Source organism: Anolis carolinensis, chromosome 3, assembly GCF_035594765.1.
Source record: "Anolis carolinensis isolate JA03-04 chromosome 3, rAnoCar3.1.pri, whole genome shotgun sequence".
Classification (NCBI taxonomy): Eukaryota; Metazoa; Chordata; class Lepidosauria; order Squamata; family Dactyloidae; genus Anolis; species Anolis carolinensis.
This window is the reverse complement of record NC_085843.1, coordinates 32,032,442-32,051,060: the sequence shown is the minus strand read 5'-3', so window position 1 is coordinate 32,051,060 and position 18,619 is coordinate 32,032,442. Positions and strand designations below refer to the sequence as shown.

The 18,619-nt window shown below is 41.8% G+C and overlaps 1 protein-coding gene across 5 annotated transcripts in view; it reads right to left on the bottom strand.

Annotated features, from left to right (window-relative positions):
• Nucleotides 1-18,619, bottom strand: part of mtus2 (microtubule associated scaffold protein 2) — a 423,984-nt gene that overhangs the window by 281,779 nt on the left and 123,586 nt on the right. For all 5 annotated transcript variants that reach the window (XM_062974685.1, XM_062974687.1, XM_062974684.1 and 2 more), the window contains exon 4: nt 14,102-14,308. In XM_062974685.1, coding sequence (XP_062830755.1) covers nt 14,102-14,308 — 207 coding nt within the window. The remainder of the gene's footprint in view (nt 1-14,101; nt 14,309-18,619) is intronic.

Here is an 18,619-nt window from a genome sequence, read left to right as displayed (position 1 = left end):
GTACAGGATACTCTTGAATTTCAGGCAAACTGTAAAGCATTCCCCATCTGTGCCTGAAATGGATGGAAGCTGGTTTAAACTAAAATAATGCAGGATGCTCTCTGGTGGATAACCCGGAGTCAATTCAGGGTAAGTCTAGGTTTTCATGTTCATATGATATACAAATTTCCCCTCTTTTCTCTTTGTTTTCATACACTAGCAAAATGGAGGCCCACGAAGGCCGTCCCATGACACACAGCCACTTCACTGTATAATAAACATATTGCTCATGTATCTTTTTGCCTGTATTTAATTACCTGTACAAACAATGCAAAACTGAAGCCTTCTGAAAATATATCAAGCACCTTGGGCAAACCTGAAAAATCAGTTTCTGAGATTAATTGCACAATTAGATATTAGCACTCTGCAACAGCATTACCTACTCTTTGGAAAGTGAAATTGCCTCACATTTTTCCCAATTATGAAAATCATGCTTGCATGAAAAGCAATATTATTAACAGTTTGTTTCCTTCCACAACAATGCATTTACACATTTACTTCAGGCTAAAAGTCTACAGGGCTGCGTAATTGGATACGCAATATTGGCTGTGTCTACCATAATGCTTCTGGAGGAGGCATAGATTTGGCATGAGAGGTTTATGTGTGGATCAACTGCTCTTCCTCAGGCAATATCTGTTATTCCATCTGCACTCATGTGTGGGTGGGGAGGGCGCAGGAGGAAAATCCACAGAAAACGTAGGGTGCATAGGAATAAGGGATCCTTTAAAACCCTGAGCAAGACACTGCATCCCATCTACCAAGAGACTTATTTACCCAAAATCTATCTTGTTGTTAACATCTGTGAGGTCAACTTTGACCTTCAATCCTATGAATGAGAGATCTCCACATCATCCTATCATCAGTTCTGCTCAGATCTTGCAGGCTCGGGGCCTCCACTTCCTTGATTGAGTGCATCCCGCCACTTGTAATGTGATCTTCTTTGTCCTATTACATTAACAAACATTATGGTATTTTCTAAAGAGTCCTGCCTTCTCATAATATGGCCAAAGTATAACAAACTACAGAACATTTATTTGGTTCATTCCAGTTGGATTCTCTTACAAAAAGCATCTGCAGAGAAAAGAATGGAATGTGGGATGCCATATAATAATAATAATAAAACTTTATTTATATACCGCCCTATCTCCCGGATGGGACTCAGGGCGGTTTACAGTCATAAAAGCAACACAAACATTACATAACAACATAATACACATTATTAAACAAAGTAAAATAATACAATTATAACAATAAATCACACTTACATGACCAGATCAAGGGGACGGGAACCATAAAGGGAAATCTTATGCAATATATTCAGGCTCAGAAGTCGGCGGTAGTCCAATATAATTACTCAAAAACCTGCCAACATCACCAGGTCTTCAGTTCCTTACGGAAATTGGATAATGTAGGAGATTGCCTGATCTCTTTTGGCAATGCATTCCAGAGCCGGGGGGCCACTGCCGAGAAGGCTCGTCCCCTCGTCCCCACCAGCCGCACTTGAGACGGTGGTGGGAGCGCGAGAAGAGCCTCCCCGGAAGATCTCAAGGTCCGCACTGGCTCATAGGAGGAGATGCGATCACAGAGATAGGTAGGGCCCAAGCCGTGTAGGGCTTCCTGCATTGGATCTTCTCCAAACCCTCTGCCAGAAGCAATTGTGGTCACAATAAAAGTATTCTCAAAGTTGGGTGCCATCAACATCAGGTCATACATAAGAGCCATTTTCAACTTCAAAGACACATCTCTCATCAACTCCCTGAAAGTTTTGGAGAACTTTGGACATGAAAATAGGGACCTTCAGATAGCTTGCACCCAAGATGTATCATTAATCCAAGACATCATTATTATTCTTCTAAGCTTTGTTGTTGTGTGTCTTCAAGTCATTTCTGACTTAGGGTGAACCTAAGGCAAACCTAGCACAGGGTTTTCTTGGTGCAACTTGTTCTGACAGCAGTTTTCTTTGCCTTCCTCTGGAGTTGAGAGAATGTGACTTGCCCAAGGTGACCCAAGGTTTTCCATGACCAAGTGTTGATTCAAACCCTGATATCCAGAGCCATAGTCCCATGTGCAAACTACTATCCACACTGTAATTTTCTAAGCTATAGAGCAAAATGCTTTTTCTTACACTTGGTCCAACTCCATGATCATTTGGGGGTATCCTTTAAAAATAATGCAACATCCAGCTCATGCATACATTTGGTCCTCTGGTATATTCCAGTCACTCCACTGGCCACCAATTAGTTTCCAGGCAAAGTATAAGGTGTTGGTTTTGACCTTTAAAGCCCTACATGGTTTAGGTCCAGGTTACCTAAAGAATCATCTTCTCCCATACAATCTGCCCCACACATGCTGGGGAGCATCTGCTCCAACCAGCCAGAACCCGACTGGCAACAACGACCCAGATAACCTTTTTATCAGCCGCCTCACGACTTTGGAACAACCTGGCAAAAGAACTCTGACAGTTAAACGAGCTGACAGCTAAATGAATTTAAAAACTGTGTAAAGACCTATCTTTTCTAGCTAGCCTACCCAGAAAGTCTTTAAATATGAATTTTAGGTGTCATTTGTTTGATCTATGTTTTGTGTGTTTTAGTATGTATTTTGTAGAGATACGTTTTGGTACATATGGAGGTACGTTTTAGTGTATGTTTTTGCTGTGTTTGTGTATTTTAATTGTTTTGTATTTAATGGTTTGAGCCATGAGGAGAGGCAGGTAAGAAATAAAATTATTATGATTATTATTTGAAACATAACAAGATGAGTACACAGCAAACAAGATTATTATGCTGGTTGTTGTATTGGATCACACGTGAGACACTTTCCAAGTGTCTAGGACTGTGTGATGTATTGGAGAATAATGCATGCAGATCCTAGTAGAGTGGCCTTCTGCAGCTGACAGATGGTAATTTTGTCAGCGCCAATTGTTTTTAAGCGCTGACCAATGTCTTTAGGCACTTCCGATCACCACTAGGACCACCTTTACTGGCTTGTGCCAGTGTCTTTGCAGTTTTATCTTTAAATACTCATATTGTGTAAGCCTTTGCAGTTGCTTCTCCTCAATTCTGCTGTCACCTGGGATTGCAACATCAATGATCCGTACTTGTTTCTTTCCCATGATCACGAGGTCAGGAGTATTGTGCACCAAAACTCTGTCAGTCAGAAGTCCCAGAGTAGTTTGACGTGTTCATTTTCTGTAACATTTTCAGGATTGTTGTTATTGTTGTTGTTTTTGTTATTATTATTATTATTATTCTGCCTATTTAAGAAGCAAAGAAGCCATGTGAGGAGAATAGAAAGGATAGCTTTCACTTTTCACCTCATCAGACGGCTGGTGGCCAGTGGTGGCAATGCTCCAGTTTATAGAGGAGTGTGGGGATACAAGTGAGGGCAATCACATGGGGAAAAGTGTAAGTGTGCATGGTGCATATGGTTTCCCCACATAGATTGTATGGCAACACAGAAGTTCTCCTGTGTTGCTCTGCCAGTAATATTCGCTGGCTCCGCCCTCCTTCACCCACCAAGCTGGCATGGCGTCATGTGATGGGAACCGGTTGGCTTCGTAGGTAATCTGGGCTAAAATCGGCACATGCTGCCGATTTTAGCCCTTTGTGATGAAGTGGATTGTTGCCATTGTCAAGAAAGAACAGCTGGGGTTTGCATCACCAAGCAAGAGGCTAAGAATAACTTGCTCCTGTATGCTTGTACCAGTAACCAGAGGGCAATTAATCAGTGAAGTGTTTATGCTTATTTAAAGGTCAGTGATTTTTGTTTTTGTGTTCCAGTAGGTCATGATAAATAACAATTGATTTTGAAGACATCTGTTGTGTAGTGTTGTTTCTTACGTTGAAAATGCATCCTTGAAGGGGAGTCATCTATTGTTCCAGTCCAAAGTCTGATTAATAATTTAACGTATAGAGACACAGGTATAATAATTCATCTAAAGATGACAAATGAATGTCATGTCAGCATGGGTGGTAATTGTTGTGAAAAGGATGATTGCACCTCATTTTTCATATGTATTGATGATTTTGTAAGGTGAAATCCTTATTTTGTAAAAGTCACAAAACCATTGTTGGAAAAATGAGATCAAAGAGCCAGAAAGGACTGGAAGAGCCATCTAGTCCATGTCACTATCAGGAATATACAACTAAAAGGCTAAAAAGATGTCCCATCCAACTACTGTATAAATACTTCCAAAGAAGGAGACTCTACTACACTCTGAGGCAGCTTATTCCACTCTCAAGTAGTCCTTCCTAATGATTCATTTCCAATTGGGATCAGGCTGTGGTGCAGATGGTTAAGTAGCCAGCTGCAATAAATCACTCTGACCAAGAGGTCATGAGTTCGAGGCCAGCCCATGTTGGAGTGAGCACCCAACAATTAAAATTTAAAAAAAATAGCCCCTGCTCATTGTTGACCTAAGCAACCGAAAGATAGTTGCATCTATCAAGTAGGAATTTAGGTACCACTTTGGAGAGAGGCAAATTTAACTAATTTATGACACCATAAAAATTCGTCCAGCTGCAGTTTGGAATAAGGAAGTATCTATAAAGATGTCACAGTGGATGATGAAGCAGCTGCTCCCCCTGTGGCCGGAATCGAGCATTCCCTCAGGAAGCTGGAAGCTGGAGAATGTTAAATTGCCTCTGCATCTCTGTCTCTGTCTCTGTCTCTATGTTCATATGGCATTGAATGTTTGCCTTGTATGTGTACATTGTGATCTGCCCTGAGTCCCCTTCGGGGTGAGAAGGGCGGAATATAAATACTGTAAATAAATAAATAAATAAATCATTTGAATTTATTAGTTCATGTTTTAGTTTCTAAAGCAATAGTGATAGCCATGGAATAGTAGCTTTGTGTGATAAAGTCCAGAGACTGGGGATGGTTCTGGTCCATGTGAGGGTTTACCAGATATAAGTCTGAATAAGGCTTCTGCCAGAATTTCACTAAAGTAGAGGAATAAAAATTCAACAGAAATAAGCATTAGCCATTTTTGCTGGTTGAGTAGCATATAGAATATTCATAGTTGATTTTTCACCAAGCATACAGAACTGAAGTCAAGGTGAGTGACATCAATAAAAATGTTATTTAAGAATAGGTAAATAAATAATTTAATTAAAACCCTTTCCTCACTGTGTTGCTTTCTAGCTTATTTTTATCCAAAAAAGAAATCTTAGAATTTTTTTATATTTACCTAGCATGCCAATGTAATATATTATTGTTTATGTATGTATGAATAAGCAAGCAACATAAATGGATGGTAGTCAGATGTAACAAAAATATCAAGTCAACTCTGCCAGCATAGTTGTTCAGTTTCCTAAAAAATGTTTCTCACAGTTCTTTGACATACTGATGTTCAGAAAAACAGTCTAGCAGTGAGTGCGGTGAGATAAATAGACACTCTCAAGGGAGAGGAGAACTGCCAATATCTATTTTACAGGTAGGTAGGAAAACTCCTTCAAGTATTAGAATCACAAGCGTGCAAAAAGAATTCTTTAAGTAGGAACAGAAGACCTGGTTTCAATGAGATACTAGGGACCTCAGATGGAAAACCTTGCTAGGTGTGTGGCTGATGTATTTTAAAAATAGAATACATGTTGTCAGGGATTTTTAAAGTGGCCCAGTGTTAATATTATACATGTACTGCCTGAACACCCTGGTTAAACAGATTTGGAATAATGCAGAAATAGCTCTTTTTCTAACTGAAGAACTTTGTAATAATTGTAATATATAAAAATTAATACATAACTATATATGTTTTAGAACACCTCCACCTTCTCAGGCCAGTTACAAGTTACAAGGGTAATGAATTGGCACAATGATAATACAGTATTTAGACATTGGGTAGCTCAGCTACATCCCAACAAATGGAGAAGCTTAGCCTAACATGCAAAAGATGGCTAATTTGTGGCCAGGCAAGCTTTGCTAGGAGGGGCACTTCAAAAATCCCTTCTCCCTTGTCACAATCTTCCAAGTCTCTGTCAGAGGAGGTGCTCAGATAGTCCAATTAAAGTAATTTCAAACATGATGATCCTAAGGAGACCTATCATGGACTTTTCTTAGCAAAGTCTGTTCAGGGGGAGCTTGCCCTTGCCTTCCTCTCAGGCTGAGGGAGTGTGGCTTGCCAGCAGAGCCGGCCCTAGGTAATTTTCAAGTGTAGGCGAACAGAATTTTGGTGCCCCCTAAAACAATCACTGAAAATAAAAGAGTTGGATAAGCGAAAATGTTGGATAATAAGGAGGGATTAAGGAAAAGCCTATTAAACATCAAATTACATTAAGATTTTACAAATTAAGCACCAAAACATCATGTTTTACAACAAATCAACAGAAAAAGCAGTTCAATACATGGTAATGTTATGTAGGAATTACTATATTTGCGAATTTAGCACCAAACATTGAACAGGGATATAGGGCAGTGTGGTATTAAAAAAAACTTTAAAATCAGGACAATAAATAAAAAACAACACTCTGAAAACAGGAGAAATCCAGATATTCATTCTCACCAGGAAGGCGTTCGGGGCTTTGGGGAGCAGAGAAGTGCCTCGATGGCGCCCCCAACAAGATGGCGCCACAGGCAACTGCCTAGTTGGCCTGGTGGTTGAACCGCCTCTGCTTGCCAGCATCACCCTGTGGGTTTCCCTGGTCTCCCGGTGTCCGAGTCCAACACTCAAACCACTACACTATGCTGGCTCAGAGACACATATATATCAGACTCAATATGAATACAGGATCAGAACAGAAGTTAATTATCTTTGCAGCCACACTGGCACTTCAAAAAAGGAGGCAAGCCAGGTTCTCTCCCATGTAGAGTTGTCATACATCAAAGCAGACCTGTCTGCTAATAACACTGGGGATGTTGAGGAGGAGGACAACACTTTACACCTGCATGATTCACTTCAACAGGAACACTCTTCAGGGGACATACACACTGTCTTGCACAAAAGGGACCCTGTCAATCCTCAAAGGAAACAGGTCTTGGTAGTAGGTGACTCCCTCCTTAGAGGAACGGAAGCCATCATTTCCAGACCGGATGGGATGGCTCGAGAAACATGCTGCCTCCCGGGGCAAAAATACACCATATCACTCAGAGGCTCAGCAGGCTCCTAAAGCCCCATCACCCTCCCCACCTTATGTTGATTCATGTAGGTACCAATGACACCGCTAGGCATACTTTTCAAAAGATCACAAATGATTTTCGAGCTCTGGGAACAAAGCTAAAACTGTATAATGTACATGTGATCTTTTCATCCCTCCTCCCCGTTGTAGGACACGGCTCTACAAGGGCCGGAAAAATAGTACAGGTCAATAACTGGCTCAGAAAATGGCGCCAAGAGGAGCATTTTGGCTTTCTTGACCATGGTCTACTCTTCCAGGAGGATGGCCTATTGGCAAGTGATGGGGTGCATCTCACACAAGCAGGAAAACATCTTTTTGCACACAGACTCACAAACCTCATCAGGCGCACTTTGAACTAGATCCACTGGGGGAGGGGAACAACAGCCTGGCGAACACTATATTACCCACGACCACAGGGAACTGCTAAAAGGCTAAATGGAGGGCTGCACAAACACAGCAAGGACCAAGTACGGAGAGCACAATAATCCCAAATAAACAGCTCAAGGGGAGGTCACAGGGACTTACATGTCTTTACACCAACGCTCAGAGCATGGGAAATAAGCAAGACGAACTCCAACTCTTAGCACAGCACCACACATACGATGTCATAGGCATCACTGAAACCTGGTGGGATAACTCCCATCACTGGAATGCAGCCATTGAGGGCTATAACATCTTTCACAGAAATAGAACAAAAGGGAGAGGAGGGGGAGTAGCTTTATATGTCAAAAACAGTTACGTTGCAGAAGAAATGCAAGACTGTAATCCAGGAAACCAGCTTGAAAGCATCTGGATAAGAATCAAGGGAACCGGGACTCAAAAAGATCTTGTCGTGGGTGTCTACTACAGACCTCCGAGTCAGGATGAAGGACTTGATGAAGCCTTCTGTCAACAGCTGACCAAACAGGCACAAAGAAGAGATATAGTAGTCATGGGCGATTTCAATTATCCCGATATCTGCTGGAAAACAAACTCAGCCAAGAGTACAAAGTCCAACAAATTCCTCACTTGCCTTGCAGACAATTTTATGGTCCAGAAGGTAGAAGAGGCAACAAGAGGATCAGCAACTCTTGATCTAATCTTAACAAATGTGGAAGACCTGATCAATACAGTTGAAGTGGTTGGATCCTTAGGGGCAAGTGACCATGTGCTCCTGGAGTTTGCAATACAAAGGAATGCTGAAACTAAGACAAGTCAAACACGCATTCTCGACTTTAAGAGAGCTGACTTCCAAAAAATGAAGGAATTACTGAGCGGCATTCCATGGATGCCAATATTAAAAAACAAGGGAGTTAAGGATGGTTGGGAGTTTTTCAAAAGTGAAATACTCAAGGCGCAAATGCAAACAGTGCCAACAAAGAAGAAAAATAAGACAAGTGCAAAGAAGCCAGAATGGATGTCCAAAGAACTTCTAACTGAGCTAAAGCTCAAAAGTGACATGCACAAGAAGTGGAAAAGGGGAGAAATCACCAAAGAAGAATTCAAATGTATAGCCAACACCTGTAGGGAAAAGGTTCGCAAGGCTAAAGCACAAAATGAGCTCAGGCTTGCCAGGGACATAAAAAACAACAAAAAGGCTTTTTTGCTTACGTTGGTAGAAAAAGGAAGAAAAAGGAGGCGATAGGGCCATTGCAAGGAGAAGATGGGGTGATGGCGACAGGGGACAGGGAAAAGGCAGAACTGCTCAATGCCTTCTTTGCCTCGGTCTTCTCACAAAAAGAAAGCCATCTTCAACCTCAGCAACATGGAATGGACGAAGGATTGGGGGAACTCCAACCCCAAATAGGGAAACAAGTTGTCCAGGAACACCTGGCCTCTCTAAACGAATTCAAGTCCCCAGGGCCAGATCAGCTACATCCAAGAGTATTGAAGGAATTAGCGGAAATTATTTCAGAACCACTAGCAATTATCTTCGAGAGTTCTTGGAGAACGGGAGAAGTCCCAGCAGATTGGAGGAGGGCGAATGTGGTCCCTATCTTCAAGAAGGGAAAAAAGAACGACCCAAACAATTACCGTCCGGTCACCCTCACATCGATACCAGGCAAGATTCTGGAAAACATCATCAAGGAAGTGGTCTGCAAACACTTAGAAACAAATGCGGTCATTGCTAATAGTCAACACGGATTTACCAAAAACAAGTCATGCCAGACTAATCTGATCTCTTTTTTCGATAGAGTTACGAGTTGGGTCGATACAGGGAATGCTGTGGATGTAGCCTACCTGGATTTCAGTAAGGCCTTCGACAAAGTCCCCCACGACCTTCTGGCAAATAAACTAGTAAAATGTGGGCTAGACAAAACTATGGTAGGTGGATCTGCAATTGGCTAAGCGAACGAACCCAAAGGGTGCTCACCAATGCGTGGTCTTCATCATGGAAAGAAGTGACAAGTGGAGTGCCGCAGGGCTCCGTCCTGGGCCCAGTTCTGTTCAACATCTTTATTAACGACTTAGACAAAGGGTTAGAAGGCACGATCATCAAGTTTGCAGACGACAGAAAACTGGGAGGGATAGCCAACACTCCAGAAGACAGGAGCAGAATTCAAAACGATCTTGACAGACTAGAGAGATGGGCCGAAACTAACAAAATGAAGTTCAACAGGGACAAATGCAAGATACTTCATTTCGGCAGAAAAAATGGAAATCAAAGATACAGAATGGGGGACGCCTGGCTTGACAGCAGTGTGTGCGAAAAAGACCTTGGAGTCCTCATGGACAACAAGTTAAACATGAGCCAACAATGTGATGCAGCAGCTAAAAAAGCCAACGGGATTCTGGCCTGCATCAATAGGGGTATAGCGTCTAGATCCAGGGAAGTCATGCTCCCCCTCTATTCTGCCTTGGTCAGACCACACCTGGAATACTGTGTCCAATTTTGGGCACCACAATTTTGGACGCTGGAAAGCGTCCAGAGGAGGGCGACTAAAATGATTAAGGGTCTGGAGAACAAGCCCTATGAGGAGCGGCTTAAAGAGCTGGGCATGTTTAGCCTGCAGAAGAGAAGGCTGAGAGGAGACATGATAGCCATGTACAAATACGTGAAGGGAAGTCATAGGGAGGAGGGAGCAAGCTTGTTTTCTGCTGCCCTGCAGACTAGGACACGGAACAATGGCTTCAAACTACAGGAAAGGAGATTCCACCTGAACATCAGGAAGAACTTCCTCACTGTGAGGGCTGTTCAACAGTGGAACTCTCTCCCCCGGGCTGTGGTGGAGGCTCCTTCCTTGGAGGCTTTTAAGCAGAGGCTGGATGGCCATCTGTCGGGGGTGCTTTGAATGCGATTTCCTGCTTCTTGGCAGGGGGTTGGACTGGATGGCCCATGAGGTCTCTTCCAACTCTACTATTCTATGATTCTATGATTCTATGAACAACAACTAACAGACCTAGACAGGAAAATTTTCAAATTTGCTTTTGAGATAAATGGCCCTATACCGGTTTCATCTCTGTACATGAACGAAATCTGAGCCCTTTTTTCTTTGAATGTAGAAATAGGTAAGGGATAGGAAAAAAGAAGATATATAAAGAGAATAAGCTTCCTGGGAAAATTGGCAGAAGCCTTTTGTTCACTGGCCATTCTTAAAATTAAAAGCAAGGCAGCATAGAAATCCATCAAATGTACACAATGCAACAATAAAAACCAGTTTCACTGCCTTAAAAGGTCAAAGCAATATAATTCACAATATAATTACAGCCTAAAATTACACCCTAAGCAGCAGTGCAGTCCTACACATAGTTTTTTTCTGCTTAAAGGAGCAAAATGCCAGGCAAGAAGATATAGGATGGCAGCCTAAAAATACCATGCAGAAAGAAAGCCTTTCTTTCTGCTTGTAGAATATTTCTCTATCAAAGGAAAACATTCTGATTCTGATAAAGGTCATGTTTGGTTGCAGCAATTAACTTTTTAAATAAACGTTTGTCACTTAGTCAAGTTATTTTTAATTAAATAAAACATAACTGATTATGAAATTGAATGGATTTGCCTACCCTACACTGAAATAGGAAAACAAATATGTGTGGGTCTCAGGTCTGGACAAAATGACAATGGGAAGTGAGATAACATTTTTCTGAGTGTGCCAAAACATACTGGTGCAGCCCACCAGGTTGGCATAGGTGGCCCCCACCACCTGCATTGCCCACCCCTAATTTAGTGAAATATTGAAGTCACATCATTCAGCAGTTTTCTAAAAGACTCGCTGAACCCTGCTTAAAAATGAGGTGCCTTGTGGCTGCAAATGAAGAAAGACAATTTTATTGCATTTTTAAGTATTTGTTCTGAGTCACTCCACATACCAGTAAGGTATAGTAAACCTAAGAATGGCAGCCAATGGATCCCATGTTAAAGAACAATAAATCTACTCCATGTTTTGGATAACTTTAAAGGAGCCATCCAAGTTCTGAACCTATTAGGAGAAGTGGGCAGCAACTTGGATAGCTTCTCTATAGTTTACAACAAAACCTTGAAGAGATGCACTGTCCAACGTGTTACTGTCTGTGTACATCTGCATCATCTCAAACAAGAGGTAGACCTATGTCTTTAACACCATCACCATTCCAAACTTCTTTTACTGTGTGTTTTTTTTCATTTTCACAGGGGTCTTTGTCCCTAATCCCAGTGAATGTGGAGGACTGTCTTACATTGAATATACACTGAAATAAATTTTCCCACTCTTCATATCTTTTCCTGTTTGTTGGGCCGTCTGGAACGGAGTACTCTGATTGTTATGGTTGAGCCTTCGGGCTCCGGTAATGAAAGAAGGGGTCGTAAGACTCAGACACTCTCGAGGAGCGTGAAAGGAAACAGCTCCGGGATTTGTTTGCAGAGCCGACAGAGCCTCATTTGAGGGTTTTTCTCAGGGTTTGGAGGAAGAGATGGCTAGCTCGGAGGAGGATGATATGGCATGGACTCGTGTGAGGGAGGATTTGGGTGTTGGGGAAACAGGCAATGAAAGCATGGGAGGTGATTGGCGGGTTGCAGGATCAGACCCATGGACTGGTTGGAGGGATGGAGCGGGATCCACAGCTGGGGATGCTGTGGGGTGTAGTCGAAGGTGCTTAAGTTCTGATGAGGATAATGATGTTGGGGCGTCTGGAATTGGGATGGCAGCTGACAGCGATGATGAGCTTGAACTGTGATAAAATGGGGTTTGGGACCAATGTCTAATTGCGTTGGGCAAGGTAATCTGGACGGACGCTTGGGCTCTTGCTGGGGAATTTCCTGAAGACGGGTGTGATTCATTACTGGATACGTAAGTTTACCAAGGACACTGGGCATTGACGGCGGGAGGAACTGTGCGGGGTTTTTCTCTGTGCAACTTGTGTTTAATCTTGATAGCTTGGACCTCCGTCGTCTTTTTGACGGGCAATACCTACTTTCACTGGATTGACGCTGGACTGACTGACTACGATTCCGGATTAACCCTTCTGCTGGCTATCGGTGTGACCTTTGGATTCCTTGACGACTACGCTTGGCTATTGATCTTCTGGACTGGATTGGGACCCTGCTGACTGCCGTTACCCTAAACCTGAATCTTGACTACGACCACGCTTTCGTTCGCTGCAGGAAGGAGTAAACAAGCCTGGTTTACTCCCCTGCTGTTCCTGAGTAGCAGAGAGGAATCTGCCGCCAGTCTTTTGTTTACATTCCAACTCCTGTTGTTCCTCTTTTGTTTGCATTGTTTGCCAAGCTGAAGTAAGCTCTTTGATTTAATCCGGATTATACTCCTGTTTAACCCGGTTTTTCCCTTTGAACTGTTTAAGCTCAAACTGAGCTGCTTTTTGTCATTTAGCACACTGAAGTCAAGTGTTTGCCCTGTTCTTTGTTTCTTACGGGCGTTTTTAGTTCTGTAACCTCAATAAACTGAGTTTTGTTTTACTTGCTGGCGTTCTGTCTCTGACACTGATAGTGCTATAAGGGTTTCAGCATATATTGGCATTTCATTGCAGCTCAGAGATACCACGTGACTCTGTGGCACAAGCATAACAAAGTCCTTGGGATTGATAGTGGCCTATATTTTCATTTTGTTTTATTTATTGTCATCCATTTGAAATTAACATAAACACTGAAAGATTTAGGACTCAACAACATCCAAATGCCTCTGGCATTTTCTGCAAGTTGGCACATTCAATCTGAACCATTTCAGGAGTGATAACAGTTGCTTTGAAATTGACACGGTTCACACAGAAGCCAGTCTTCAAAGAGATGAACTGGCATTAAAAACAACAAGCACAACAATCCCTGTCTGGCTTTGGATTCATGGCAGTAACCATTCCATGAGGCATGCACTCCATGTTGTGAGATCATTTTGTACTTAATAAAATTAACATTAGCTACAGAAAATAGGATTTGAGGTGGCATTTCAGCCAAGGATTATTTGCCACAACAGAGAGAGAGACCCACAGTGTACACATGCACAAATCCCTAAATTCCCGTCCTATTTTAAATCCTTAGCATGATTTTATTAGCCTCCTTGGCTCTGGCTACATTGAAGAGATAGAAGGAACAAGTGCAAATGAGAAAGAATCGACTGCTCATTTAACATAATTTTCTCCTGAAGTGTCTGCATTTTATTATTTCAGTGTGCTGATGCAGGACATCTTGTTGTGCTTATTTACTTACATCAGCTTGGATAATTCGTCAAACAGGTAAAAAGGACAAGGGGGAAAGTGCAGAACTGCGTGGGATGCATATTTTTCAGGCAACCTGGGGAGTAAAACCCTATCAGAGCAATTTTTCAGGAGAAATTATTCATCCATCATTAGTTTTGCGAAATTCAAACGTAGACAGTGAAGATGCTGCACCCACGGAAATGGGCACAGGGGGAAAGAGACCATTAACAGCTTCATCATAGAGACTGAAGTGCCATTTTTACTCATCCTCCTTTAGTCCCCATTGCCTTCCCAATGGACAGAATTAATTTCTGAGATAAGAATAAGCTTGTCTGACTTACGGTTGGCTGTCCTGCTTGGATCATTCTGGACACTGTCATTTGATTGGTTGCTGGAGATTGAGGAGACGCTTGAGCTTCTGACAAAACCAAAGGCTGCCAGTTTAGCAGCTGGCAACCGAGAATAACCAGGAGGACGGAGTCCAGACGGGCAGGGCTTGGGAAGATTGGATTTCGTAGCACTTGGACTGGACCCCTTTTTAAGATCAACTGCAAAGAATAAGAGATATGCAACAACATTTAAAATGTAGACATGGCATTGGAGGGTGACAGGAAAACATACCTTTTACATAGGCTGTATATTTTTGGGAGTGTGGAAGAAGCAATAGTTAGATCTAATTATTCTGGCTTTTTCAAAGTTAGTTGTTAGCATTTACACACAAGCTTAGGAGAGCCAGTGATGCAGCGGTATGTGTTTTGGACCACGGCTCTAGAGATCAGAGTTCAAATCTCTGTCTGGCCATGAAAACCACTGGGAAAGTCTGGGCAAATCACATTCTCTCAGCCTCAGAGGAAGGCAGTGGCAACCCATTTCTGAACAAACCTTACCAAATCTGTGATAAGTTAATACGCTTTTGGTCCAACTCATCTTTGAGATCACATCTCCTTCCATAAACCAGCACCAGCATTGAGATCTGCTGGGGACGCCCTTCTCTCAGTCCCACCACCATCTCAAATACGGTTGGTGAAGACGAGAGAGGGGGCCTTCTCAGTGGTGGCCCCAGCTCTGGAATGCGCTCCATAGAGAGATCAGTCTAGCCCCTTCACTGCAAGCCTTCCATTCCAGCTTTAAAACATGGCTTTTAAAGCAAGCCTTTGATCTTACATAGGTTTTAAGGATTAGTCTGAGAACTAATCCTTAGTAACCAAAGTTGGTGCTGCATGCTTCAAATACATTAATGAATTTTATAAATCGAAACCCCAGATGCACACAGTTTGTCAAATGTAGTAGTGTCCCTTCAGTGTGAATGCCAAGTTTCAAATGTCTACAATTTCTAGTTTTCAAAACATATATATGAGGGAGATACATATCTATGCATTGGTCAAGACCCTACATGTGTCTTTCTTCATATACAGTTTCATGTCCTATCACTGTCAGATGGCTATCAAACCCTGTGGGTCCCCTATTATTGCCTCTAGTGAGGAATGGAGGCAAGGGACATGTGATTATTAAGCTGGTCTCATCTCGGTCAGAAAAAGAATGAGGGTGTACTTTGAGTGACTCTGCATTTTCCTTTCTCCAGGATTGCAAAGCAGCCAGATCTTTATGTTCTGAGGTCACTTCCCTCTCCACTTCCCCTCTGTCTGATAAGGAGGAATAGCAGAGGTGTGATTTTGCTAGATGTGGGATGCTTTTGGATGGAGTATGAGGTCAAGATAATAGGACATACATGGGTGTATGCTATATACATGCAAGTAACTAACAGGAAGTCAATCATTGTATTTTGTTATAATAGATGGAGTCATGGTGAATAATTGAAAACCATGTTAACTGTAACCTAGCAATTATTGGGAATAGGAAAATTAAACTTCCAATATGGTAATGCAATATTATAAAACAAACCCATGATATGCTCTTTGAACAGTGTGCAGGAGCCCCCAATGGCACAATGGGTTAAACCCTTGTGCTGGCACGAATGCGGTTCAAATCTGGGGAGAATGGGTGAGCTTCCTCTGTCAGCTCCAGCTCCCTATGGGGGGACATATTATTTACAGTATTTATATTCTGCCCTTCTCACCCTGAAGGGGACTCAGGGCAGATCACATTACACATATAAGGCAAACATTCAATGCCTTAACATAGAACAAAGACAAACACGGGGCTCCGAGCTGGCCTCGAACTCATGACCTCTTGGTCAGAGTGATTTGTTGCACTGGCTGCAGCTGGTTGCTCAACAGCCTGCGCCACAGCCCGGGACATGAGAAAAGCCTCCCACAACGATGGTAAAACATCAAACATCCAGGCATCCCCTGGGCAACGTCCTTAGAGAAGTCCGATTCTCTCACACCAGAAGTGACTTGCAGTTTCTCAAGTCGCTCCTGACACAAAAAACCCAGTGTGTACAATTCTCATTCCACTTTTAAAAGGATAGTGTAGAGCCTAATACAATTTTAGTTCAAAAGTGCAAGGAACATTTTCAAAGTATTAATATCTTTCCTTTGTGGGAAGATTAGAGTATTTGGTTCAAAAAAAATATTTTAGAAAAAAAGCCAAGTAAAGGGCACATGATAGAAATTTATGAAATTATGCATGGCACAGGGAAAATGGAAGGAAATCACTAGACTCCAGATCATTCGCTACAAATGAACAGAGGGAGATTCAGTTCATACAAAAGAGAATACTTCTTCACGCAGCATATCATTCAGCTGGGCAATTTGCTTCCACAGACTGTGCTGATTAAAAGGGACTAGGCATTCATGGGAGATAAGGCTCATGAATATCTACTAGTGTTGATGACTATACCAGAGCCCTCATGTCTCTGAATAACACAACAGTGAGATGGTGCTATTTTGCTCATATCCTGCTACTAAGCTTTACATAAGTGCCTGTTTGACTGTTATGGAAAACAGGATGGTGAACTGCATTGGCTTTGAATCTGATCCAGTAGAGTATAGGCTGTGTGCTTAAGAATGAAACTTAAAATTAGAGTAAGTGGGGGGGGGGGGGGGGTGTCACTGTTTTTTTTTAAAGCACAACAAAGAACAATTCATGAGATGACAAAGGTTAAGTATCCTGTATCTAAATGCTTAGGACCAGGAATGTTATGGATTTCAGATTTTTCTAGATACTTGAATTTACATAGATATTCATAGTGATGAGATCCAAGTCTAAATATGAAATTCATTTACGTTTCATAGAAAAGGTAACAGTTTCCCTCCGATATTAAGTCTAGTCATGTCTGACTCTGGGGGTTGGTGCTCATCTCCATTTCTAAGCCAAAGAGCCGGCATTGTCCATAGATATCTCCAAGGTCATGTGGCTGGCATGACCACATGGAGCACAGTAATGTTTCATATATACCTCATATACATAGACTTAAGTTAATTTTATACAATAATTTTAATAATTTTGTGTATGACACAAAGTTTGTGAACACTGAACCACAGGAAAGCAAAGGTGTCGCTATCTCAGCCATCCATGTGAACAATTTCGGACTGTGTAAGGAAACAGTATGGGCATTCATCTTGATGTTTTTGCTTCTGCTGTTATCAGGATTTGAACTTGTTTTGTATTGTGGAGTTGGCAGTGATTGGGTAAGCCACTGTAGGTCATTCTAGTTGCCAAGGTAGAATGTAAACTCCAACCATATTAACAGTAACAACCCTAACTAATGTCAGAAAACCCAAACATAATACAGAGAGAATTATGTGAAGTGAATGGCAATGACAATACAACAGGGCTGTCAAAGGTGATATAAAGAAAATTTATAGCAAGAGACCTGCAACATTCACCAACAGGGAACTACATTTTTCCACTACGAATTAAGTGTAAAGTAGTAAAATTTAATACAGTCTTCTTCACAAGAGTTATAGCACATACACTTTCCATCTGGTGTCTTTTATTCTTTAGAATTTCCTAATTACTTGTTCAACAGGGATTTTATCTCCATTTTGAAGACTTTCCAGAAAACGGGATGAATTATTAGCAGGAATGGTTTGTATGCAGCAGGGTGGGGCACGTGTAGTCCTTTAGATGTTTTTAGATTGCACTTTTTACCATCCCTCTCTATTAGCTATGCTGCCTAGGGATAATGGTAATACCAGTATAACATGGAAAGGACCACAACCTTACCACTCAGTGAGCAGGATATCTTGTTTTTAATATAGAGTGACTTAATGGAGTGTACTATAAAGCATTACCCCAAAGCAGCAAGTGGCAGTAAATGCATAACAACTTCCACTCCACTTAGATTTATGCAATTTCCTTAAGTATCTCTGTACACAAATGTTTATCATACCCAGTGAAGACTGATGGCCTCAATATAAGTGGGGTGATAAATCTCCTCTGTATTTAAGTCCAAATTGTAAAGAAGCTATCCAAGGCCCCTTTCACATAGCTGAATAAAATTCCACATATTCTGCTTTGAACTGGAATATATGGCAGTGTGGACTCAGATAACCCAGTTCAAAACAGATACTGTGGGATTTTCGGTCTTCATATTCTGAGTTATATGGCTGTGTGGAAAGGTCCCAAGTTGCTTTACCTTGTCTCCCAAATAGGTTAGGCTCCAATAGCTCTTTAAAAGTTCAGACTAAAACCTGGAATGGATTCAGTGCATCACAGATATTACAACCAGAAACATCCTCTGACCACACTTAGCTATATGTCATGATAGCACACATGATCCACATAAAGTGATCATTTTATGTGATTGGGTTGGATTGGGATGCACTAACCACAAACCTGGAAGAGACACAAGAGCCATCCAGCCCACCCCACTCCCATGCAGAAAACATAATCAAAGCACTCCCAACAGGTGATCTTCTAGCCCCTTTTTGAAAGAAGGAAACTCTACTACA